This window comes from Entelurus aequoreus, linkage group LG06 (assembly GCF_033978785.1).
Source record: "Entelurus aequoreus isolate RoL-2023_Sb linkage group LG06, RoL_Eaeq_v1.1, whole genome shotgun sequence".
Lineage (NCBI taxonomy): Eukaryota > Metazoa > Chordata > Actinopteri > Syngnathiformes > Syngnathidae > Entelurus > Entelurus aequoreus.
The window spans coordinates 55,200,137-55,226,651 of record NC_084736.1 but is presented as its reverse complement, the minus strand read 5'-3'; the positions used below and the strand labels follow the sequence as shown (position 1 = coordinate 55,226,651).

General features: G+C 36.7%; 1 protein-coding gene across 6 annotated transcripts in view; it reads left to right on the top strand.

Annotated features, from left to right (window-relative positions):
• Positions 1-26,515, top strand: part of mctp1a (multiple C2 domains, transmembrane 1a) — a 494,888-nt gene that overhangs the window by 360,918 nt on the left and 107,455 nt on the right. For all 6 annotated transcript variants that reach the window (XM_062050987.1, XM_062050984.1, XM_062050988.1 and 3 more), the window contains one exon: positions 9,533-9,649. In XM_062050987.1, the coding sequence (XP_061906971.1) occupies positions 9,533-9,649 (117 nt within the window). The remainder of the gene's footprint in view (positions 1-9,532; positions 9,650-26,515) is intronic.

The window sequence follows — 26,515 nt, the reverse complement described above, 5'->3', positions numbered from 1 at the left end:
AACAACACGATTCGATCCGTTTCTTATTCGGTAGTTGATTCTGGTCTTTCTGGTGCACTGCTGTCGATATAGCGCCTCCACAGTACGTAGCTGCCGCCGAGGGACAACAATTGCTCAATCAACACTGTGTTGAGCGATATCAATCACTCTGGTTGGGGGCGGCAAAAAATTAGCTGGAGGCGGCCGCCACACAATTTTGAATGCAGGAAAAACCATGACATATATATATATATACCGGTATATATATATATATATATATATATATATATATATATATATATATATATATATATATATATATATATATATATATATATATATATATATATATATACACACACAATACACTTATACACAAAAACACACAGCATAGTAGAATGTTTCACCTTTGCATGTCTTTGCACATAACTTTGGTGCATTCAAGGACCCTCAATTAAAGTTACAAACAGATGCGTCAATAGTAGGGGGAGACTTCATGCCTAGAAGATGCACCAATAATTATATGTTTAATAGTGTTGTGTCATTATGACTCTTATTATCCACTAATGCGGGGGTCAGCAACCTGCGGCTCTTTAGTGCCGCCCTAGTGGCTCCCTGGAGCATTTTTAAAAAAGGATTGAAAATTGTAAAAGATGGGGAAAAATAATGTTTTTGTTTTAGTATGTTTTTTGTTTGAGGACAAACACGACACAAACCTTCCCAATTGTTAGAAATGTTTAGTATGTTTGTGTGTATGCTTCACCTATGAGAGTATTTGGTGAAATTGTTTTGTCCTACTAATTTTGGCGGTTCTTGAACTCACCATAGTGTGGACTGTGACGCAACAGTTTGTTTACATGTAAAATCTTCCACTCCTTCTTTGTCTCATTTTGTCCACCAAACGTTTTATGCTGTGCGTGAATGCACAAAGGTGTGCTTTGTTGATGTTATTGACTTGTTGGAGTGCTGGTCAGTGCATGACTGCAAGCTAATCAATGCTAACATGCTGTTTAGGCTAGCTGTATGAACATATTGCATCATTACGCCTCATTTGTAGCTATATTTTGTCATGTCTTTGTGATCATGTTTTGTTTAGTTATGTCCTGTTTGGTTTTTGGACTTTTTTAGTTTCTGTTTACGCTCCCTTGTTTGGTCACCATGGTTACTTATTAGTTTCACCTGTCATTTGTTTGGACTCACGCACCTGTTGCCAATCATGTCACTATTATTTAAGCCGGTCATTTTCTGTTGGTCGTCTTGGCGACATTACCTCTGATATTACACTTGTCATTCATGCTTGTATTCTATGCCATAGCTTTCATGCTTTTTCACATCACAGTAAGTGTTTTCGTTTTTATGTCCATAGTTCTGCCTTTGTGCTAGTTTTGTTTTCGTAGCTAAGTTTGTATCTCCGCCTTGTGCGCACCATTTGTTTGTTCTTTTTATAGTAAGAGATTAAATAATTTTCTACCTTCATCCGATGTCCAGTCAAGTTGTTTTGCATCTCGGGAAAGCAATCCACGCAGGAAACTGCGCCATAGTCCACGTCGTCGTGGCATATTTGAGCTCCTTTAACATCCTTTACTTTTATCCTCTTTGTATATAATTTAGTTTTGCATGTCTCATGACACATTATCTGTATGTAATATTGGCTGCATTTCAGATAGTTGTTTGTGTGCCATGTTGTTCCAGACCACAGCAAACATTACCTAGCTTGCCTAAGGTTGTAATAAATCCATTAGAAGAAGACAGCCTGCCGTTTACTTTAACTTGGACACACACATCTATGCCTTTGGCCATTATAAGCCAGTAATTTCCAGGAGTTATTGCAACATCTGAATAGCCTCTGATTTACTAATGGTTTCTAATGTTGTAAAATTGTGTAGAATAAATATTATATTTCAACATTTCTGTCAACGAGGATTTGCTTCAGCCTGTGACACATTTTGATAGTAGGCTAGCTAATATAGACACTTACGTCATGTGTTGTCTTCATGATAACACTTATATAAGACTTTGTGTTGTCTTCATTAAAACACTTATATAAGACTTTTAAAGTCATTTTGATAGTAGGCTAATACAGCTAATATAGACACTTACATCAAGTGTTGTCTTCATGATAACACTTATATAAGACTTTTAAAGTCATTTTGATAGTAGGTTATTATAGCTAATATAGACACTTACGTCATGTGTTGTCTTCATGATAATACTTATATAAGACTTTTCATTTTTTGCGGCTCCAGACAGATTTTGTTTTTTGTATTTTTGGTCCAATATGGCTCTTTCAACGTTTTGGGTTGCCAACTCCTGCATTAATGTAATTAATTTCTGTACATATCAGCTAATCTGAAATAGAGATAAACTTGACATATTCATAATTACTGTATACTGTATTTAAGTGAATAATGACAGGTACTGTGATTATGTTCAGTCACATTCTGGCAACTTAATATTGAGTTTGTTGGCGCTTTAAAAAATATATATATATTATTTAGGTTTTTTTTCAGGATATGTTAGTCCCATTTTTAAAGTTAATTAACAATGAATGTGTTTTAAAAAGCTGGTTTGAACCAAATCCTTGTAACAGTTTTTTAGTGCATGTAAACACGAAAAGTGTGTGCTCGTTTAAGGTGGGACGCCGGACCCTTCAGGAGTTGTTGTGTATGGGGGCACAGAATTTGGTGCCACGCCCTCGCCTTCCGGAAAGCCAGGGCCCCTGTGGCGCTAAGCGGTGTTCACGTGCTGCTCTGCAACACAAGGCTGTTATTGCCCCCCGGGACCACCGGCCTGGGCAGCTCTTGCCTCCAAACAAATTTGCTGTAACTTTATCTGCAATTGGGCCCTGGATTGGGAGCAAATAGAGGCAGCCTTGTGAGGCCCCCGGGGAAAAAAGGGCGAGGGGCGGCGAGCTGGGGGAGGCAGGGAAACGATACCGGGCGCTTTTATGTCAGGCAAAGTAGGAAGTGTTATCAGGAAGAGGACCCAGACAAGGGAGCGACTTCTAGTGGAAACTGGAGCACCTATCAGCTGCTTTGCATTTAGATCAAAAAATCAAATAAAAGCAAAGACAGGTACAGAAGCATCTATTGGTGTGTGTGTGTGTGTGTGTGTGTGTGTGTGTGTGTGTGTGTGTGTGTGTGTGCGTGCACATGTCTTGCAACACACACTCCAGGTCTCTTTAAGTTGCTCCTTTGACTCCTCTTCAAAGGACCCGCCTCACGTGTAAAAGTTTGCAAGCCGAGAGTTCGTCTTTGCCCACAGCAAGGGACAACTGAACCATTTGGCAACAAGGGCCGATCGTTGAGATTGAAACTAACTTGGAATATCAAGTCAGAGATAGACACTTGTGAATGACAAGAGTATGTGAGCTTTGTGGCATCCATCCATCCATTTTCTACCGCTTGTCCCCTTTGGGTTCGCGGGGGGTTCTGGAGCCTATCTCAGCTGCATTCGGGCGGAAGGCGGGGTACACCCTGGACAAGTCGCCACCTCATCACAGGGCCAACACAGATAGACAGACAACATTCACACTCACATTCACACACTAGGGCCAATTTAGTGTTGCCAATCAACCTATCCCCAGGTGCATGTCTTTGGAGGTGGGAGGAAGCCGGAGTACCCGGAGGAAACCCACGCAGTCACGGGGAGAACATGCAAACTCCACACAGAAAGATCCCGAGCCTGGGATTGAACTCACGACCTTTGTATTGTGAGGCACATGCACAAACCCCTGTAACCACCGTGCTTTGTGGCAATTCAACTTTTTTATATTTTTTATAAAACATTTTAAAAATAGGGACTCTGGCTTCCTTCTTAGACTAAAATCTGTGGATGTGCAGTTTGTTCTGCAGGGGACCAGCAGGGGGCAGTGTAGCACCACTGAATGATACTGACAGGCCTGGTCCTGAGCAGGACACACACACACACACACACGCACACACACACACACACACACACACACACACACACACACACACACACACACACACACACACACACACACACTGTGTGTGTCTCTCTAGTTCTATCAAACTTAACAGGACTTCTACTTGCTATCTGGCAACACTTAGTGCCAGCATGGAAAATGATGTAAGAGAGATAAAGGCGACCTCTGAAATCCAAACTTCGGTTTCACTCCACTGAGACAGAACATGGGGGGGGGGAAAGTTTGCCCGGTGTGTGGTTAATATAAGCCAAAGTACTGAATATTACCCTCCCACAGTGCCGAGGCTTCGAGCCGGCTTGTGTTTTGCAACAAATAACGCAGACTCCAGCTCTCCATGAGCGCTGGCTCCTTGAATAAAACATTCAGACTTTTTCGGGTGTTGTTGACGTCCATTTGTGTTCAGGGGATTTCTTAATATTGAACCAAGCGTCAAAAAAGCATGCAATGCAACTGCAAGGATTGTCGAAAACAATTACATTGTTGATTTTTGCCTGTTATTGCACTCCTTATTTCAAATAGTTATTCTTGGATTACCGACCTGCTGAATAAATAATCACTAATGTTTATACAATGTGTAAAAAGAGATAAATGATCAACAATGTTGTAATCAATACCCAACAAGTAACTTATTAATTGCAACATTTGCCTAAATTGAAGTTTTAACATGACATTTGTAGTTTTAGCATGTATTTTATATTCTGCTAGTTTTAAATTGTACACCTAATGGACACACACATTATAAGTCTAATATTTAACCATGTGGGGTTATTGCATTGTATGATATGTAATCCCAAAAAGGGCATAACATTTTTAAAAGGCTTACTTTTGTTTAACCTTTTTGTTTTGCATTTCTCAATTAACTTAAATCCTAAACAAAAATAATTAACATGTATTGTATTTGATTATCTTTAATTGTGGCCCTTTTAATGAAAAAAATGCCACAGATTCTTATTTGTAAAATAAGTCTTGTTATGCAAATGTTACCAATTGAATAATCATTAAAAAAAAGGGGGGGGGGGGGATAAAATAATTAAAAAACACATGTGTTTGTGTTTAGGGCTGGAGTTAAGAAATTTGAGCAAAAAACAAAACTATAAATCCTGTTTGGTTTTGGGGAATTGTTAAATAACTACCAGTGTTTCGTACATTGTCATTTTTATAATTTAACATGAAAAAAACCCAACTTGCAGTATAATGAAGGAACACAAATAACAGTATGGCTAAATAACAGCAAAACATTACCAAGAGGACAAAAAAGTGGGTTAAAATAATAACATGAAAAGACATTAAATTGTTAGTGTTTTGTTTAGGGTGGAAGTTGATTTAAGCACTGTATCGTACATTTACATCATTTTTTTTTTTTTAATAATATCAAAAAGTATTCTAATGAAAAATCATGCGCAGTATAATGGAGTAACACAACAACAAATATGGCTAAAATATAGCAAAAAAAGAACTGAAAGGACAAAAAAGTCAGTTTACATAGTGTGCATATTAAAATATGTATTTAAAATAATTATGTGTGTGATCACAATGAACCATCATGGACTATAAGACAGATCACTTTTTCACATTTTGTATTTCTGGTCACTGACATCCACAGCAGACTCCTTCCTGCTCCCCAATCCCCAGGCGGGGAGCCTACATTGTGGGCTCGTGAGCCATGGGGGGTGGCCGTGATGGACCAGTCTCGCAGGAAAGGTCCAGGCTCTGCGGGGCTCGTGTTACCCAGCCGGGGGCCACATAGACAGGGCACTGCCGTCCTCTACTGGGTCCTCCTGATGCCAGTCAGAACGTGGCCCCCAGCTACACGTCAGCAGAATGAAAAAGCGACAACATGTTAACCGCCTAAAGCAAATGTAAAAAAAAGCTGATTTTATTTTATTTTTTTCATATTAATGTTTTATTGAATATTTGATGCTACAGGACATTAAGGGTTTAAAACCGCAAATATTCAGGGACCTATAGAAAAACATTTTCATCATTTGACCTATTTTAGGGGCCCCTGTCAGTCAGTTCCAACATGCTCCCTGGAATTGTCCTCACTTTCCCCCTTGTTAGGCGCCCCTGAACAAGAGAGAAGTCCTTTGTTTATTTTTGTGTGGTGTGTCGCCACCTCGTTTGCACGCAACATTTCCTGGATTTATTCATGTCACACACCTCACAGGTGTTGATTTGTGGGAAGTTGCATCATTTTACAATGTTTGCTTTCCACATGTAAGTAAGTGTGTGTGATTTTTTTCATTGTTTCTTTTTTTTTTTTTTTTCATTCTTTTCTCAGTGCTTTTTAATTATTTTGTATGTTAGGACCACCCTCGGAAGAAAAAAATATATTTTGCCTCCCTACTCTCCGCTGCGACTATAAATAGCATAATTTGTCTATAAAATTGTATAAAGTACACCTCTACATAACATTATATCCATATTAACATGGCGAAGTTGGTAGAGTGGCGGGCCAGCAATCGGAGGGTTGTTGGTTACTGGGGTTCAATCCCCACCTTCTACCATCCTAGTCACGTCCGTTGTGTCCTTGGGCAAGACACTTCACCCTTGCTCCTGATGGCTGCTGGTTAGCGCCTTGCATGGCAGCTCCCGCCATCAGTGTGTGAATGTGTGTGTAAATGGGTGAATGTGGAAATACTGTCAAAGCGCTTTGAGTACCTTGAAGGTAGAAAAGCGCTATACAAGTATAACCCATTTATCATTTAATTTATTTATAACATTAAGTACAAAATAAATAAATACACATAGATCAACTTGCTACAAAGAATAACTAAAATGTTTTAATCTGTTTGCCTGAAAAAAAAAATGTAATCCTTATTTAAACTTTAAAAAATGTTTTACCAACTTGAGTCATTTGACGCTAAAAATTAAAATAAAATAAACAATAAATAATAATGAAATTAAATTGATCAGCAACATTAACAATATGCAAAACTCTTTAACCTACAAAACAAAAAATACTAAAACAATTTGTGCTGATTAAAAAAAAAAATGCATTGCACCGCCCCAAACTCCCTTAAAGCAAACAAATATTAATTATTTGAAATTATATATTTTTTGGAATGAAACTAACCTATTGTGTTAGATGCACACACACACTAATGAAACATTTTCTTCCTTTTGGAATACAGTGCTTACTAAATGCCTGTATAGTGCTGTCAAATGATTTTCTTTTTTAAAATCAAACTAATCACTTTGGAATTTGGATTCATCATAATTAATCACAGGTTTCTTTCTTATCTGCATAATTTAAATCAACTTAAAAAAACAAATACACATTTGGACATCAATGCAATGTTGTTATCAGAATTGAACATTGTACAAATGTCAATTGTTTGCTCAAAAAGTTTTTTTTGCCAACAGTTTTATAACCTGATCACTGACCTTGTAGCAAACATGGCCACCTTTTTAGGTAACCACCCACAGTTGAGATAAAAGAGCATCAATTGTGTGATTAATCTGTGTACATACATGATTCATGCAATATTTTTGGTGATTAATCACCAGCTAACCCATCCATCCTTATATGTAAAAGCTCATTTTTATTTCATATTTAGCTTTTTATTAATTTTTTAATTTTTTATTTTATTTTATTTTTTAACAAAGCTGAAATTTTACATAGACTGAAATTTTTCGGACTTTGTCTACAAACTTTTCTTTGTGTTAAGGCGATGTAAATCATTTGTTCGTGTGTTTATGTGTGGGCGGGTGCATAGCAAATTATATAGTGACCGTGTGTGTGCGTGTGTGTGTGTGTGTGTGTGTGTGTGCGTGTGTGTGTGTGTGTGTGTGTGTGTGTGTGTGTGTGTGTGTGTGTGTGTGTGTGTGTGTGTGTGTGTGTGTGTGTTCTTGTATTTCTACCCTTCTTGAGACATCAACAAGGAAAAGTAGCTTCCATATGAGGACTAGAATCATGGTGCCAATACGGAAAACCATTGCATCTAATAGAGAGCCAAATACTAGAGTCTGTGAACATTACTCTAAAGTCAGGATTTTTGGTTGATTTAATGTGCATACAAAAGTAAAGGCAGCAATATATGATAAAACAAGACGGCAGCTAAGGAAGGACTTCCCTATTCATCCCAGAAAAAACCCGCCAGATGAACAGCTGATTTTACGACTTCTGGTGCTGACGTAAGACAACCCGCATCCCATATGTGACCATAGGATGAACAAATACACTACGGTACTCAGACTATAGTGGCCATTAACAGTGAGCTTTCACAGCTGGGTTGCCCAAAGTGCGGCACAGGGGCCATCTGTGGGCCATTACTCGTTTGTCATCGGCCTTAAGCACATTACAAAAAAACAAAAAATAGAGATTTCATTTGCACCCTTTGTGGTGAAATCTATCAAAATTAGGATAGTCCCAAAAAGGAGAGATTTTTCAAATTGACGGCGTGTCAGTTTTAAAAGTGCTCCCCCTCTGGTCAATATATGAAATAACAAGTGTGTGTAAACATTTGTAGTTCTCCCCCTCTGGCCAACATATGTAATAACAAGTGTGTGTAAGAAAGAAAATGTGCCCCCTTTGGCCCAAATTAATCAAACAAATATGTATATAGAGACAGACTGTAATAACTTGAAGTAAATAATGAAGATTAAAAACAAATTTAACAACAAAAAATTAAAAATTAAAATTTTTACTAAAAGCTTACCTTTTTTATATTTGCATAGTATGTATATATTGTTAATGTTGTAAATATAAATCTTTATATATCTAGAAAGGGTGGTCCTAAAGAGGTAGGCATTTTTCAGAGGTCTCAAAAAGGTAACAAACACAAGAATGTGTGTGTGTGAGTGTGTGCGTGTGTGTGATTGTGTGTGCCTCTGTGTGTGTGTGTGTGTGTGTGTGTGTGTGTGTGTGTGTTTGTGTGTGTGTGTGTGTGCGTGTGCGTGGTTTAGCTGTGGGTTCTCCTACTTTTTAACCCAACTAAAGGCACACGCGCACTCTTTTTGAGCTCCATGTTCATAATGACTCTATTGTTTCAGATTTAACTTTGTATAACAAGTGTGCGGTAATATTATCACTGCATATTTCCATATTTTCCAGATTGAGTGTCCACCACCATGGTATTTATTCCCACAAAATAGCCCATTAGCATCAGCTGAAATGCTTCAATGCCGCCATAATTTAAGCCGACCTCCATCATTAGCCATCTCTCTTTCCCACAGAGAATAAAAAAGACTTGTCAAAGCCACATTTGGGGGTTTCAGCAAAGGTTAATTTCTGACGGTGCCGTGCTTGTCTGGTGATGAGAGGGGAGGCTGGGGTTGCGATTTTTTGGCAGACGGGGTTAGAGTCCAGCCATACAAGTCTTAGTGGGACTATTGGGGCTGGGAGTGACAAGGTTAGGGTCTCAGGGTGTGGCAGGTGTGAGGTCACATGCTGTCTTTTGAGGGGGGGCTCTATAAATGATACATGACCTCAACCCTTTGGTTGATTGGCATGAAGGGACGAGGGTCTTGTCCTGGTCTCCATCGTCCTCCGGCCCAAAAGAGCCTGCAAGGTCAGGATGTTGCTCTTACTTTGACAGCTTCTGATTCTGCGTATGAACGTGTGCGTTGTCAGGCCAACATCTTCACCCTCTCTCCTTCCAGCTCTTTGTGGTGGTCGTCTGGAACTTTGAGCTCTACATGATACCGCTGGCTCTGCTGCTGCCCTTGGCCTGGAACTACATCCTCATCACGTCGGGCAAGGACACCAGGCAAGATGTGGTGAGTGATATCCCTCCGCCTCTCTTTTATTACGCCTCACACAACGCACACGTGGTGACGGCGTTATTTCATGAGGGCATTTTGCTCTTTTCTCTTCCACAACATGTGAACTTGAACACGATGTTGGTTTATTTGATTTAAATATATCCCCATTAGAAGCCATTCATCTCCCTGGGATCAATCAGACAAACTGTAAAAAATAACCAGTATATGATATGTCAATAAATAAATATATCCTGTAACCAAAATGAACTGTAAGATTACAACAAACGGCTGTAAATATACACTTATATTTCACAGCAATTAACATCAAAATCCTTTGTAATATCACAACAGATTACTGTAAATAGACAACACTTTAGGACAAAGCACTAATTAAGTCTAAAATTACAACTGTGAAGTTACAGCATTTAGTCTTAACTTCAGTCAAATGAACTGTAAAATTACAGCGCTGCAGTTACAGTAAATTGCTCAAAAGATATTTCACAGCAAATTACTGTAAATGTCTGAAAGTAATGTTATTTATAGCCAGTAATTTGCTGTGAAATTACAATGACTTTTTTTTAGTATTAATACTGTATTTTGTGTATGAGTATGTATATATGTATGTACAAACGTATATAGTATGAGTATACATGTACAGTATATGTGTACAAATGTTTCTATACATATATGAGCATATATTTGTGTATATAGTCTATATATATATAGTATAGCACCTGGGGATAGATTGATTGGCAACACTAAATTGGCCCTAGTGTGTGAATGTGAGTGTGAATGTTGTCTGTCTATCTGTGTTGGCCCTGAGATGAGGTGGGGACTTGTCCAGGGTGTACCCCGCCTTCCGCCCGATTGTAGCTGAGATAGGCTCCAGCGAAGTGGTTGAAAATGGATGGATATAGAGTATGTATGTGTATACGTGTATATATGTATGTGTAGATATATGTATGTATACATGTGTATGTATATATATATATATATATATATATATATATATATATATATATATATATATATATATATTTATATATTCTGTATATATATATGTATGTATGTATGTATGTATGTATGTATGTATGTATGTATGTATGTATATATATGTATGTATGTGTGTGTTAATATATGTGTGTGTGTATGTGTACTGTATGTGTTTATATACGTGTGTGTATGTATATGTATATATACATGCGTATGTATGGATGTTTATATACATGTATGTATGTATGTTTATACGTGTGTGTATGTGTTTATATACGTGTGTGTATGTATATGTATATATACATGCGTATGTATGGATATTTATATACATGTATGTATGTATGTTTATATACGTGTGTGTGTATGTGTTTGTATACGTGTGTGTATGTGTTTATATACATGTGTGTGTATGAATGTGTATATATACGTGTGTGTATGTATGTGTATATATACATGTGTGTGTATGTATGTGTATATATACATGTGTATGTATGTATGTGCACATATACGGGTGTGTATGTATGTATGTGCATTTATAAGTGTATGTATGTATATATGTGCATATATACGTGTATGTATGTATATATGTGCATATATACAGTACGTGTATGTATGTGCATATATACATGTGCATGTATTAGGGTTGTATGGTATACCGGTATTAATATAGTACCGCGATACTAATGAATCATATTCGGTACTATACCTCCTCTAAAAAGTACGGGTCACCCACCCGTCGTCACGTCGTGTCATGCAGACGAGCAGCAGTCCTTACGGAGTACTTACAAGCAGACACAGTGTGTAGACAGAAAAGGGAGAATGGACACATTTTGGTCTAAAAACTAAAGATAAAGGTGACATTATAACACTGAAACGCCCTCAGGAGGAGGTGCACATGCATATCAAGCATCATCCCTGTAGGACGGGTGGTAACTATTCATGCTTCAGTACACAAAAATGATCTATAATTGGCGAAGTCAAGACAATATTTCACTATGCACGATCATTAACCATCAAGACAATTATCTTTACTTTGAACACATTACACACAAGTGAATGAAGTGCATACTTAGTCAACAGCCATACATGTCACACTAAGGGTGACTGTATGAACAACGCCAACACTGTCATAAACATGTGCCATATAGTGAAACCACACTAAACAACAATGACAAACACATTTTGGGAGAATATTTGCACTGCAACACAATATACACATTACAGAACAAATTCCCATAATTCCCTGCAGCACCAACTCTTCCGGGACGCGCCAATATAAACTGACGCCATTGGTGGATCTACACCTAACATCCACTGTAATGATACCAAGTACAGTAGCGTATCTAGTCAATACTACTGTTATTACATCAGTATTTTTTAGCATCACAAAATCGTATCTATTTAATTTTTTTAAATGTATATTATGTTTATAAACTCAGGAAATATGGCCCTGGACACATGAGGACTTTAAATATGACCAATGTATGTTCCTGTAACTACTTGGTATCGGATTGATACCCAAATTTGTGGTATCATCCAAAACTAATGTAAAGTATCAAACAACAGAAGAATAAGTGATTATTACATTTTAACAGAGGTGTAGATAGAACATGTTAAAAGATAAAATATATTAACAGTAAGCATATTCTAACAGTAAATGAACAAGTAGATTAATAATTCATTTTCTACCACTTGACCTTAATAATTTTGACAAAATAATAGAATGATAAATGACACAATATGTTACTGCGTATGTCAGCAGACCAATTAGGAGTCTTTGTTTGTTTATTTACTACTAAAAGACACGTTGTCTTGTTTGTTCACTATTTTATTTAAGGACTAAATTGCAATAAGAAACATATGTTTAATGTACCGTAAGATTATTTGTTAAAATAAAGCCAATAATGAACTTTTTTGTGGTCCCCTTTATTTAGAAAAGTACCGAAAAGTACCAAAATACATTTTGGTACCGGTACCGGTACCAAAATATTGATATCGGAACAACACTAGGATGTATGTATGTGCATATATACATGTGTATTTATGTATGTGCATATATACATATGTATGTATGTGCATATGTATGTGTGTATGTATGTATATATGTGAATATATACATGTATGTATGTATATACAGTATGTGCATATATATGTGTGTGTATGTATGTATGTGCATATATACGTGTGTGTGTGTGTTTGTATGTATGTACAGTATGTGCATTTATACGTGTGTGTATGTATGTATGTGCATATATACATACTGTATGTATGTATTTGCAATTATGTGTGTGTATGTATGTATGTATGTGCATATACACATGTGTGTATGTATGTATGTGCATGTATACATGTGTATGTATGTATGTATGTGCATGTATACATGTGTATGTATGTATGTATGAATGTGCATATATGCATGTGTATATATGTGCATATATACATGTGTATGTGTGTATGTATGTATGTGCAAATATGCATGTGTATGTATGTGCATATATACACATGTATGAATGTGTATATATGTGTATATGCGCATGCTTGTGCATGTATGTATGTGTACACATGTTTGTGCATGTATGTATGTGTACGCATGTATGTGCATGTATGTTTGTGTATGTATGTATGTATGTGTGTATACATATATATGTATGTATACTGTACGTATGTATGTATGTATGTATATGTGTGTGTATGTATGTATTCGTGTGTGTATGTGTGTATGTACATGTTTATATATAGATGTTTATGTATGTACTGTATATTTATACATGTGTGTATGTATGTGCATATACATGTGTGTATATGTATGTATGTGCATATACATGTGTGTGTATGTATTTGTATGTGCATATATACATGTGTGTATTTATGTATGTATGTGCATATATACATATGTTTGTATGTATGAGCATATATACTTGTGTCTGTATGCATGTATGTATGTATGTGCATATTTACACATGTGTATATTAGGGATGCAACTAACAATTAATTTGATGATCGACTAATCAGTCGATTATTACTTCGATTAATCGATTAATAATCGGATAAAATAGACAAACTACATTTCTATCCTTTCCAGTATTTTATTGGAAAAAAAACAGCATACTGGCACCATACGTATTTTGATTATTGTTTCTCAGCTGTTTGTATACATGTTGCAGTTTATAAAGGTTTATAAAAATAAATAAAATAAATAAATACAATTTAAAAAAATAAAAATAAAAATTACCTCTGCACATGCGCATAGCATAGATCCAACGAATCGATGACTAAATTAATCGCCAACTATTTTTATAATCGATTTTAATCGATTTAATCGATTAGTTGTTGCAGCCCTAGTGTATATATGTATGTATGTGTGGGGGACGGCGTGGCGAAGTTGGGAGAGTGGCCGTGCCAGCAATCTGAGGGTTACTGGTTCAATCCCCACCTTCTACCAACCTAGTCACATCCGTTGTGTCCTTGAGCTAGACACTTCACCCTTGCTCCTGATGGGACTGGTTAGCGCCGTGCATGTGTGAATGTGTGTGTGTGAATGGGTGAATGTGGAAAATAGTGTCAAAGCGCTATGAGTTCCTTAAAAAGGTAGAAAAGCGCTATACAAGTACGACCCATTTACCATTTACCATTTATGTGCATATATACATGTCTATGTATGTGCTTATATACATGTATATGTAAATACATACATATATACATACATGTATGTGCTTATATACATATATATGAATGTACACCTTACAATATTTGACTTCTTTGATTCACAAAATAACTTATACCCCTTTTTTTTCTCATAGAAAGTAATAAACAAGTAAATAAAAAATCCTAAATAATTCATCTTTGTAGACATACAGATACAGTAACTCAAAAGGCAACCATGTACACTCTCATTTAAAGCTTACTTTTGGATTAAAATTACATCCGTAAAATATATGCAAATTCACAATTTACAGAAAGTGATGCACATTATATTTTAGCAGATAAAGAAAAAAGCTGCAATCTCTCATATTTTTCATATTGCCACTTTTGAGGCAAAGAAAAGGAAGAAATAATAGGCAGTCACCTTGAGCTACGTTACGCCACTTTACCTGCTGGTAAGATTTATTTAATTAATTTCTTTTTTTTTATCTCCTATACCAATTAAATAATGTCAAGGTAATGTCATGGGAAACAGACGTCTTTTAATCATGGCCAGGCACGTTTTGGAGAGAGCAGAGAGAGCATGGACTCTACGGAGAGAGCGTGAACAATGAAGTCATTCATTTTAATACCTAACTTCTCCCAGTCCGACTTGGAAATAACAAAAAGATCAGTGGCATTTATTTATCACTTTTTAATTACTGTTTTATATTGTTTAGATTAGATTCAAACCTCATTTTATATGTTCTAATTGTTATGAAAACACTCATGTTGTGGGGTGTTATTGCATCATGAGTGTCTTTATACATATATGCAAAACATTAAATATGCAAATATCTTACTATTTTTTACTTGAAAAAACAAAAAACAAAAACAACAATACACAAAGTAAGTAACTCGGCAGGGCAAACATTACTGACTTAAGCTTTTATTTGGTTTGCTGTCATTGCTTTTACATTCTATTTACACTACAACATTACATTATATTCTATTTGTAATCTATTCATGCTATACATAACCTACTCTATCTATATCATATTATATTTACATTATTATGTACATACTATTTCTGGTACCCAGTGGGCTAAATCTAGGACGCCTTGTACTAAATTTCTCGTGTGTGCTTTTATGACAATACATTTCCTTCAATCCTTGAATTGAAGATCAGTGCAAAGGTCACATTTTCATGCTACAAAACCGGAACATGTGTTCTTTCCCTACTATCAAGCATTGATGTAATTATAACAAACACCAGATCTTAAATTAACACAGCACTTATTTCCAAACTAATGGTCCTATTTCTATATTTATTCACCAAAAAGGTGAAGAATTAAATGATCAGCTTTATCCATTAGTGTGCATATAGTTGTTCACAAAGCACCCTACTTGCAACTTGCATTCATTTTGGAAAGTACCTAGACTTACCTAAAGATGGCGACGTTGCTTGACAAAAAAACAGACCCTCACATACCTCAAAGCAAAGCCTCCTACTTTTATTCATGCAGGCATAATGATGCTCCTCTTCCGTGCCTTTCCTAATTAAAAAGAGACAACCGAGGTTATATATTTTTGCACGTCGCCACTTTACTTCACGTAACTCCCATTTGATGCACAATGGCTTTCCTCTCCTCTTGGAAAGGGGACTATTGCGCCTCAAGGGCCACAAGAAGTGAAACATGTTACTGTTGTCATATGGCCCTTAGCTTCACCATTATTTTAGTTTCAGTTTGTTTTCATTGAACTATTATGCTGTCCAATTGTCGTCGTTTCATTGATGGCAGCCATATTAAACACCGGTGTGAGCCAAATGCATGTTGTTGTGTGCTTTGCATCGTAACTTACGATACTGTAAATAAGCATGTGTCATAATCCTTACGCTCCTGTGTCCTGTGAGCGCTCTCCCTGTTTGTTCTCCTCAGTGAGTCTTTCACAAGGTTAAATCATGCTTCTTTACACTTGGCAGAAACATGAAACCAATAGAAATAAAGGGAAAACACTTTGTAATTACTTAAAGGGAACTGCAATATTTTTATTTAGCCTATCACTCACAGTTCTTTTTGTAAGACAAGAACACTTTTTTTTTTAATGCATTCTAACTCGTAAATAAATGCTAGCAAAAGTCTATGTGCAGCCTGAACATGTTTCAACATGCGCTCTAAAAATATCCACAAACCTCCATCAATGTTTTATATACATATACATAATATAATAACATGTAATATTTACATGATGTAAGTATGCATGTCATGTAGTAACATTCATAATAACATGTAATATTTACATGATGTGGGTATATATATATATATATATATATATATATATATATATATATATATATATATATATATATATATATATATATATATATATATATATATATATATATATATATATATATATATATGTGTGTGTGTAATGCAGAAACATTCATAATAACATGTACAATTTACACGGATGTAAGTATATATGTAATGTAGTAACATTTATAATAACATGTATTATTTACATGATTTAAGTAATGTAGTAACATTCATAATAACATAATATATACATGATGTAAGTATATATGTAATGTAGTAACACTCATAATAACATGTACTATGTACATGATGTAAGTATACAGGTATATGTAATGTAGTAACATTCATAATAACATGTAATATTTACATGATGTAAGTATATATGTAATGTAGTAACATTCATTATAACATGTAATATATACATGATGTAAGTATATATGTAATGTAGTAACATTCATAATAACATGTAATATTTACATGATGTAAGTATATATGTAATGTAATAACATTCATAATAACATGTCATATATACATGATGTAAGTATATATATGTAATTTAGTAACATTCATAATAACAAGTAATATATACATGATGTAAGTATATATGTAATGTAGTAACATTCATAATAACATGTAATATTTACATGATGTAAGTATATATTTAATGTAGTAACATTCATAATAACAAGTAATATTTACATGATGTAAGTATATATGTAATGTAGTAACATTCATATAACATGTAACATTTACCTATTTTGCATTAATTCCACAGACATATCACATTGTTTACACTACTAATCATGGCAGACTTCATGTCATTGTGTTTTGGTATTGCTAAGTGCTAAACAAAATACACAAACTAAAAACATAATGAAATAATCACTTACTATACAATGTCTGCTACCACTGGAATGCCGACTGATGGGATGTTTATATCTTCACGTTTAAATGAAGAACTAATCATAATCCTCACGCAAGATGGTGCTGCAAACTAGCATATTTTCGTGTCTTTCTCGCCATCTCAGATATCAAAGTTGACCAACTTCTCAGTTTACGGCCACAACCTTTTACTATCCAGGTGAGAAACATGATTTATAATCTAGAATTAACTTTCGCCAACTCAGAGACGATGCAGCAGCAGCTCTATACGTCAGCACTACAGTTGCGTTAGCTCGCTACCTCTCTGTGATCACAAGTCAGCGTTAGCGCTTGTAATAACAATATCGTTAATACTTGGTTAATATTCAGGTTAGGAAATGTGCCATAATTTCCAGACTATAAGCCGCACCCCCAACATTTTAGAAGAAAAAACTATTTTGTCCATTTATTAGCTGCATCGATATATACGTTATTTAAGGACAAAATTGTTCTAAGATTGCAATAAGAAACATATGTTTAATGTACCGTAAGATTTTTTTGTTAAAATAAAGTCAATAATGCCATTTTTTGTGGTCCCCTTTAGAAAAGTATCAAAAAGTATCGAAATACCTTTTGGTACCGGTACCTATACCAAAATACCACGCCTAATATATACATATGTCTATTTATATATACATACATATATGTGTATGTGTATATACATACATATGTGTGTATGTATGCATGTGTATATATACGTATGTGCGTATATGTACGTACGCGTGTAGAGTATATATATGTGTGTGAAATCATACGTGTGTGTGTATACATACGTGTGTGTGTGTATGTATATACGTGTGTGTGACTATAAGTTGCAGATATATAGGTTATAGATTAAAATATTTGAAATGTTTGTTTACAGGGTTCAAAGCTTGGGAAAAAAGTAGCGGTTTACAGTCGGAAAAATACGGTAAATGGAGTACTGTTTTTGGTTTGTTTTGGTCTTTATGGCCGGAATAGTGTATTTCTATTAGCTGCATTGTTAGCCACCTCATACTTGCCGTATTTTACGAGTTTGAATGCATAAAACAAATAAAAACATGTGTTTTTGTCTTTTATAGGGACTGGGAATGGTCAAGGTAGATTTATTTATATAGCACATTTCTAAAATGACTTCCCCAAGGTGCTGTACAGATTAAAACAGAAAGGTATAGCTCGGTTGGTAGAGCAACTTGAGGGTCCCAGGTTCGATCCCCGCTTCCGCCATCCTAGTCACTGCCGTTGTGTCCTTGGGCAAGACACTTTACCCACCTGCTCCCAGTGTCACCCACAGTGGTTTAAATGTAACTTAGATATTGGGTTTCACTATGTAAAAGCGCTTTGAGTCACTAAAGAAACGCGCTATATAAATATAATTCACAAAAAAAATTTAAAAAATCACTAAAGGTAAAATATTACGAATAGTAATCAAAATCACACTAAATACATAACATTATACATATAAAACACAGTTAAAAATGAATAAAAAGTCCATACATAAATCCAGCTTAACTTGTGTTAAAGGCCAGTGCAAATAAGTGAGTGAAAGATAAGCAACATCCCCCAAAAGAGCAGCTCCCCTTTAAAACTGAACACCAAATGATAGTCCGAGGAGAGGAAGGCTCAGCTGCTGGGGGTCTGCAAAAGTCTGCAGTTGAGGGTAATCTGTGTTCGACTCACAGGGAGAAAACAAAAGCGTGTACGCTGGAGTGCAGACTTCCTAATCAGCTGAAGGACCTTGATGCATGTGAGGGTTCAATGTGAGGACCTTTCCCCCAACATAGTCCTTCCACTCGCAGATAAACAAACACCGTGTTCCTCGCATGCTGTAATTCACTGCCTGTTGTGTGCTTACACGCTGCTTTGCAAACTGACCTGGGATCAGCGCTCCTTACCACTCGCCCTAACCTTGACCAGTACCTGCTCAGCAGTTGCAGCCCCCTCGGAACAGCGATTAAAGGAGCTGACGCACCAGCAGGGTCACCGACCCCCTCTCTTATCGTGTCGCACTCTCCACCTGTGAACCCTGACCTCCCCGACCTGCGTGTCTTGCTTTAACGTGCCCGCGGAAACAAACAAGGAACTCAAAGGCGAGATGGAGCTTTCACGGCGTTCTGTGCTCTGTGCTAAATATATGATGCTCAAACTATTTTCATATTTGTGTTTCCACTTCATTAATGACATTACCTTTCAAAACTGTACTGGTTCATATTCCATCCCAAACGCGTTGTACCAGAAGCTGCCAGTAGGCTGCAAAGAGCCAACTCACGATTATTTGCTTCGAACTCTGTGAGGACGGTTTGAGGAAGGCCCAATAAGGGATGGGTACTGTTCACATTTTAACCCATATGGTACCTGGGAACCTCAACAGTACCAGTTTTCTGTACTTCTGTTTGTGTGTTTATAAATATTGTTTGTTGTTTATGGTAAAATCTAAATTTTGTTGGATGTTGTTTTGTTATCACATTTCTGAGTCCAAAACGTTAAATGGCAGTAGTGTATATTTTTATTTTCCCACTGTCACGCCCTACAAAATGTTAACACTGCAAGTATTGTACTTACTACGCACCAGCTGTTTGATTGTAACGTGCATCTTAGTTGTAGTTTTCATGTAAAATCGCTAATGCTAATCAGGACCATATCAATAGAAAAGCCAATGTATGTTAGCATCGAGCTAACGCATTTTTGGGAAAAGTGGAGCCTTACTTTACTTACATTGGGAGCGTTTTTGGAGTCAGTTTCTTTGTTGGCATTGAAGATTGCAACATTACCTAGAGCAGGGGTGTCAAACTCATTTTAGATCAGGGGCCACATGGAGAAACATTTACTCCTATGTGGGCCGGACTAGTAAAATCACGGCCTGATAAAATAAAAATAAAGACGTCTTCAGATTGTTTTCTTTGTTTAAAAATAGAACAAGCACATTCTGAAAATGTACAACAATGTACATGTTGGGTTGTTTTTTACACTTACATGTTGCGGTTAATAGTATTCCATCTTTATTTGTCGTTATTTATACTTTCTGAATAAATTATGTGATAATGTTCATCAGTCAACTCATTGGTGTTCATTTTCAATCTATCAAGTTAAAAAAATTATATCAAAATAAAATTACAGGATGTTATTTATGTAGTTTGCTAATTTTCCTCGACTGGTGCACTAACATCATGTGGTTTATTTTTTTTTACATATGTAGCATCATCTACAAAGATACAAAAGATTGCTATTGCGGCATCTAGTGGACACATTTAGAACAGCAGTTTCTTTCATTCAAAAATTTCGGCTCATTTTTATACTTCGCAAACTCATCCCGCGGGCCGGATAAAACCCGTTCGTACGTTTGACACCCCTGACCTAGAGAGAGTTTGACTGAGTCCGCTCTCAGTGCTGCTGGAGTGACGGCCAAGTGGCGAAGCGCCAAAGCAACCGGGCGTGACGTCACGCGCAACCATGGCCGTAACTACCATTGAGGACACCGAGGTCATGTTCTCTGACAAAAAAAAGATGAAAAATGTACTTTGTGTAGGACATTGTGCATACTGTACTGTACAGCACTATGCGATCATCCTCTCACAATATACGATCTTTGGTCATGCACTGCTGGTTGCAACTCCAGCAACGTAAGGACGTCCACTTTTCTTATAAATATCATACGACCCGAAATGTGTTGTCATCAAAATATTAACATTAAATTAGACTGATATAACTCATTTTGGTTTCATCTGAATGAAATTGATGTGAAACGTTGTCGGGGAAAGACCGTTGTCATGTCAGCCAGGTTCTGTTCGCAGAGATCAACTTAGCTGCGTATAGGTCTTCGTGATCCATGGTGCGGGGCCCTGTTTTGCGTAAACAAGCATGACACGTGTCAAATGTGAATTATTGAACGACAAGCCCCTCCTTATAAATTTGACCCCAAACGTACTCCTGGCCACGTCATGTTCTGTCACTGATAATAATACGAGAACATATTTCCTAACAATCTTTCGGTAGCTTTTTGTCGTGTGCTGAACAAGAGGCCGTGGAATGGTGTTAAATGTATGTTTTAATGATGTTAAAATTGTTTAAAACGCAAAACTTCAGCATGTTAATAAAAAAGTGGACTGTTACAAAATCATGGTGATTGTCAAAGATGGTAGATAATACAACACGGGAGAGTTCTATCTCAATGAAAGCTTTTGTTAATCTGGAAATTCATTATGTTGCTGGGATACCCAGAATTTCAGCCTTTCAAACCTCCTCTTGAAACACCAACTTTTGACCTCAGTATTTGTCAAATCCTAGTTACGGCCCTGTAACATGGCATCGTTGGACTTTACGTTACTTGGTGCCCGGCGGGACCGGTGGGATTCGGTCGGTACCAAAAAATAAATACCGGATTCGGTACCCATCCCTCGGCCCAATTATGTTCCAGTATGACTGTTTTACTGTACTACTGTAATATTGTACATGGTAATTGGGATTTGTTATATATTGTATATAAAAATATAATATAATAATATAATATATCAGTATATATTATATACTGTATATATATATATATATATATATATATATATATATATATATATATATATATATATATATATATATCAGTGGCGTGCGGTGAGGTTCATGTCAGGTGAGGCACTGACTTCATCACAGTCAGATTTACAAACATATGAACCCTAAAGAGTATCTTATTCACCATTTGATTGGCATCAGTTAACGGGTTATGTTTAAAAGCTCATACCAGCATTCTTCCCTGCTTGGCACTCAGCATCAAGGGTTGGAATTGGGGGTTAAATCGCCAAAAATGATTCCCAGGCACGGCGCCGCTGCTGCCCACTGCTCCCCTCACCTCCCAGGGGGTGAACAAGGGGATGGGTCAAATGCAGAGGATACATTTCACCACACTTAGTGTGTGTGTGACAATCATTGGTACTTTAACTCAGTGGTTCTCAAATGGGGGTGCGCGTACCCCTGGGGGTACTTGAAGGTATGCCAAGGGGTACGTGAGATTTTTTTTTAAAATGGCTGTCAAAAAGAACTGTGAAAAGAATTGCAACAATGCAATATTCAGTGTTGACAGCTAGATTTTTTGTGGACATGTTCCATAAATATTGATGTTAAAGATTTCTTTTTTTGTGAAGAAATATTTAGAATTACATTCATGAATCCAGATGGATCTCTATTACAATCCCCAAAGAGGGCACTTTAAGTTGATGATTACTTCTATATGTAGAAATCTTTATTTATAATGGAATCACTTGTTTATTTTTCAACACGTTTTTAGTTGTTTTTATATCTTTTTTTCCAAATAGTTCAAGAAAGACCACAAGAAATTAGCAATATTTTGCAATTGAATAAATCAGAAACTGATGACATAGTGCTGTATTTTACTTCTTTATCTTTTTTTTTCAACCAAAAATGCTTTGCTCTGATTAGGGGGTACTTGAATTAAAAACATGTTCACAGGGGGTACATCACTGAAAAAAGGTTGAGAACCACTGCTTTAACTTAACTTTATACTTACAAACTGTAGCACACAAAAAAGCACATTTAATAAAAAAAACTTTATTATGGTCTTACCTTTACTTATAAGTGCGGGAGCAGTGGTGTTCATGTTGGAAGAGTTGTGAATGAATGAAATATGAAATCCGCGCTGCAGTCTGCAGGTGTACCTAATGTTGTGTCCCTGTTCACGGCTCCTCCAGCGCGCCGCGCGAGCATTGTTGTTTTTGCACTTTTTGGCTTCTTGTTAAGTGACTTTTTTGGGTGGATTCGGTCTTGCACGTGGAGGGTTTGGGTGTGGGCTTTGGTTGGTGTGGCCGCGGTGCTCCCGTCGGGCGGTGCATTCTGCGGGTGCTTGGCACCAGGAGGCGGGGTTATGAGACGAGCCTCCAGTTTTATGATCGCTCAGCACAAGAAATACTTTACACACATACAGTTGTTGATAAAATACACTGTACATTATATACCTCAGCTAACTAAACTATGGAAATGTATAATATAATTCATATAGCAATACAGTCTCACTGCACAGCAGGCCAGCAGTTAGCCGAGTCATTGCGCACAATCCATGTTGAGGCACAAATCAGTGACGTGCCTCAACTGGCTGCTGATCACCGCACCGTCTCTTCTCAGTATTTGAACGGCAAATGTAAAAATAAAAATAAAAATAATCTAAAACTGGTGAAGTTAAATGGAAAATAACTTTAGTATAATCACTGGATACATATAACAATTTAATGTTTTTTTTTCTTTTTACTTTTTTTTTCTTTCCATGATGGCAGGTGAGGCCGTGCCTCCCCTGCCTCTAGTGAGTGCACGCCACTGATATATATATATATAAATATATAAATATATATATATATATATATATATATATATATATATATATATATATATATATATATATATATATATATATATATATATATATATATATAATGTGTAAATATTACATATATGTTATATTTTATATTGCTAGTACGGTACATTTTTTAGTGTACTTTACACCTGCATTATCCTTTCCATCCTTACACTTTCCATCCTTTGTAACTAAGCTACTGTGTGGAACAATTTCCCTTGTGGATCAATAAAATGTGTCTAATCTAATCTAATCTAATCTAATTTTAGCTTCCGTTGCAATTTGAGGGTGTTTTGCTGAGGAGCATACAACTGTAGAATTTGAGAAAAACATGGCTGCCATCAAGCAAAACTGGAGCAGAAGCTTTAAAAAAATCAACCAATCTCCGAAAATTATGCGCAGCCTCGCAGTTTTGTCAAATGCCCACAATTTATTCGCACAGTTTGGCCAATCGGCGTCATTTTTGCCAATCAAATTTGTCTCTGAGCGGTGCTCAAACGCGCACATCCACTGTCTCATCAAACGTATGTGTGTGTGTTGTGTAGACCAAACTGCTCAAACAGCAGAATTGTTGCGCTCCCGCATAGCTCAGACCTACTTCCTGTTCCTGTCTGCAACGCTAGGCCTTCTGGGAAATATAAACATTGAGCAACAAACTGGCCGTCCCCACGTTCCTAGTTTACATGTATTTGTATATTTATTTAACATTTATTTATCCAGGGTAAGGCATTTAAGAACATAGTCTCATTTGCAACGCTGGCCTAGCAAAGAGGCGGCATTTACATGACCGAGATGTTGAAGTGTGATGATAATCTCTCATTGTCTCTCATTTACCAACACACATTTCTTCTATACATCGCTCTCAACAGTTCACAAATGCGCATAACCTACAGGGGTAAATGTGTTGGAACATCAATCGATCAAACTTTGGCTCATGAAAGTTGCAACACAAGTGCTTTACACTTGTAATAAAGAAGAAGAAGAAGAAAACATGCAAGCATGCACACACAGCTAGGGATGATGTTTGATAAGAAATTATCGAGTTCGAGCCCATTTTCGAATCCTCTTATCGAACCGATTCGTTATTGATTCTCTTATCGAATCCAGATAGGTTATTGTATATGGAAAAAAAACACAATATTTTTTCCATATAAAAGCTCACTTTTATTTTATAAGAAAAACAATTAAATAAAAATAAATATTGACTGTTGTTACCCCCCTAAAAAAATAAAATAAAATAAATAAATATTGACTGTTGTTACCCATGGTATGTTTTTTTTGTTTTTTTGTCATTAAAAAAATACAATCATGTGTGCTTACGGACTTTATCCCTGCAGACTGTATTGATCTATATTGATATATAATGTAGGAACCAGAAATATTAATATGGGTTGGTGCACTAATTGTAAGTGTATCTTTTGTTTTTTATGTTGATTTAATAAAAATAAAAAAAATAAACATTTATTTTTTTAATTCTTGTGCCCCGGTACCAATCGATCCACGGACCTGTACCTGGCCGCGGCCCGGTGGTTGGGGACTACTTGTGTAGGCTACAAGATAACGTTAACGTTATCAGACACATACAAAAAGGCTAACGTTAACGTTACCGTTAGCCACTGACTATGCTTAGGTAACGTTAGTCTAGCTAACATTACTGCAATCCTGGATTGACATACGAGGTAACGTTATTTTAGCCTAAAGGCTACGAGTGAGCAGATATGGAAATTAACCGGCAACAGTTAACGTTAGTTACTCACCAGCACTATCACTGGAATTGGCGCTGCAGGTTGAAGAGGGGCGTGCTTCATCGCTGCTTCTCCATGACACCTTTCTCTAACCTTCAGGTTATGTGCAGCCTGAACATGTTTCAACATGCTTGATTTACTTCCCCCCTTACATGAGAGCGAAGCCTGGCAATAATTGCAGATAGCCGTTTACTCGTCGTATTTTTTTGTAAAATGAAGCCATGTCTTGAGGCGTTTTTTCCGGTCCATTGTTGTTGCTGCTTTCTGTATCTGCCGCCTAATGACTGAGCTACGTCTATTCCTGGGACGTGCCACAGGGCATTTCCTAGTAAAAAAAAGGGATTCGTTCCCAGGGATTTGAATAAAGAACCAACTCTTTTTCTTTACTATAGTGGCCTCGATAACGGGACCCGGTACTCAAAAAGGGATTCGAGTCCATGGAATCGGTTCTTTTCTTATCGAACAACCGGGAAACCGGTTTCGAACATCATCCCTAGCCACACATTTTCAATAGGAGACAGGTCTGGACTACAGGCAGGCCGTCTAGTAACAGCACTCTTTTACTAAGAAGCCACACTGTTGTAACACATGGCTTGGCATTGTCTTGCTAAAATAAGAAGGGGTGTCCATGATAACGTTTCTTGGATGGCAACATGTGTTGCTCCAAAACCTGTATGTACCTTTCAGCATTAATGGCGCCTTCACAGATGTGTAAGTTACCCATGCCTTGGGCACTAAAACACCCCCATACCATCACAGATGATGGCTTTTCAACTTTGAGCCTATAACAATCTGGATAGTATTTTCCTCTTTGGTCCGGAGGACACGACGTCCACAGTTTCCCAAAAAAAATTGAACTGTGGACTCGTCAGACCACATAACTTTTCCACTTTGTATCAGTCCATCTTAGATGAACTCGGGCCCAGCAAAGCTGGCGGCGTTTCTGGGT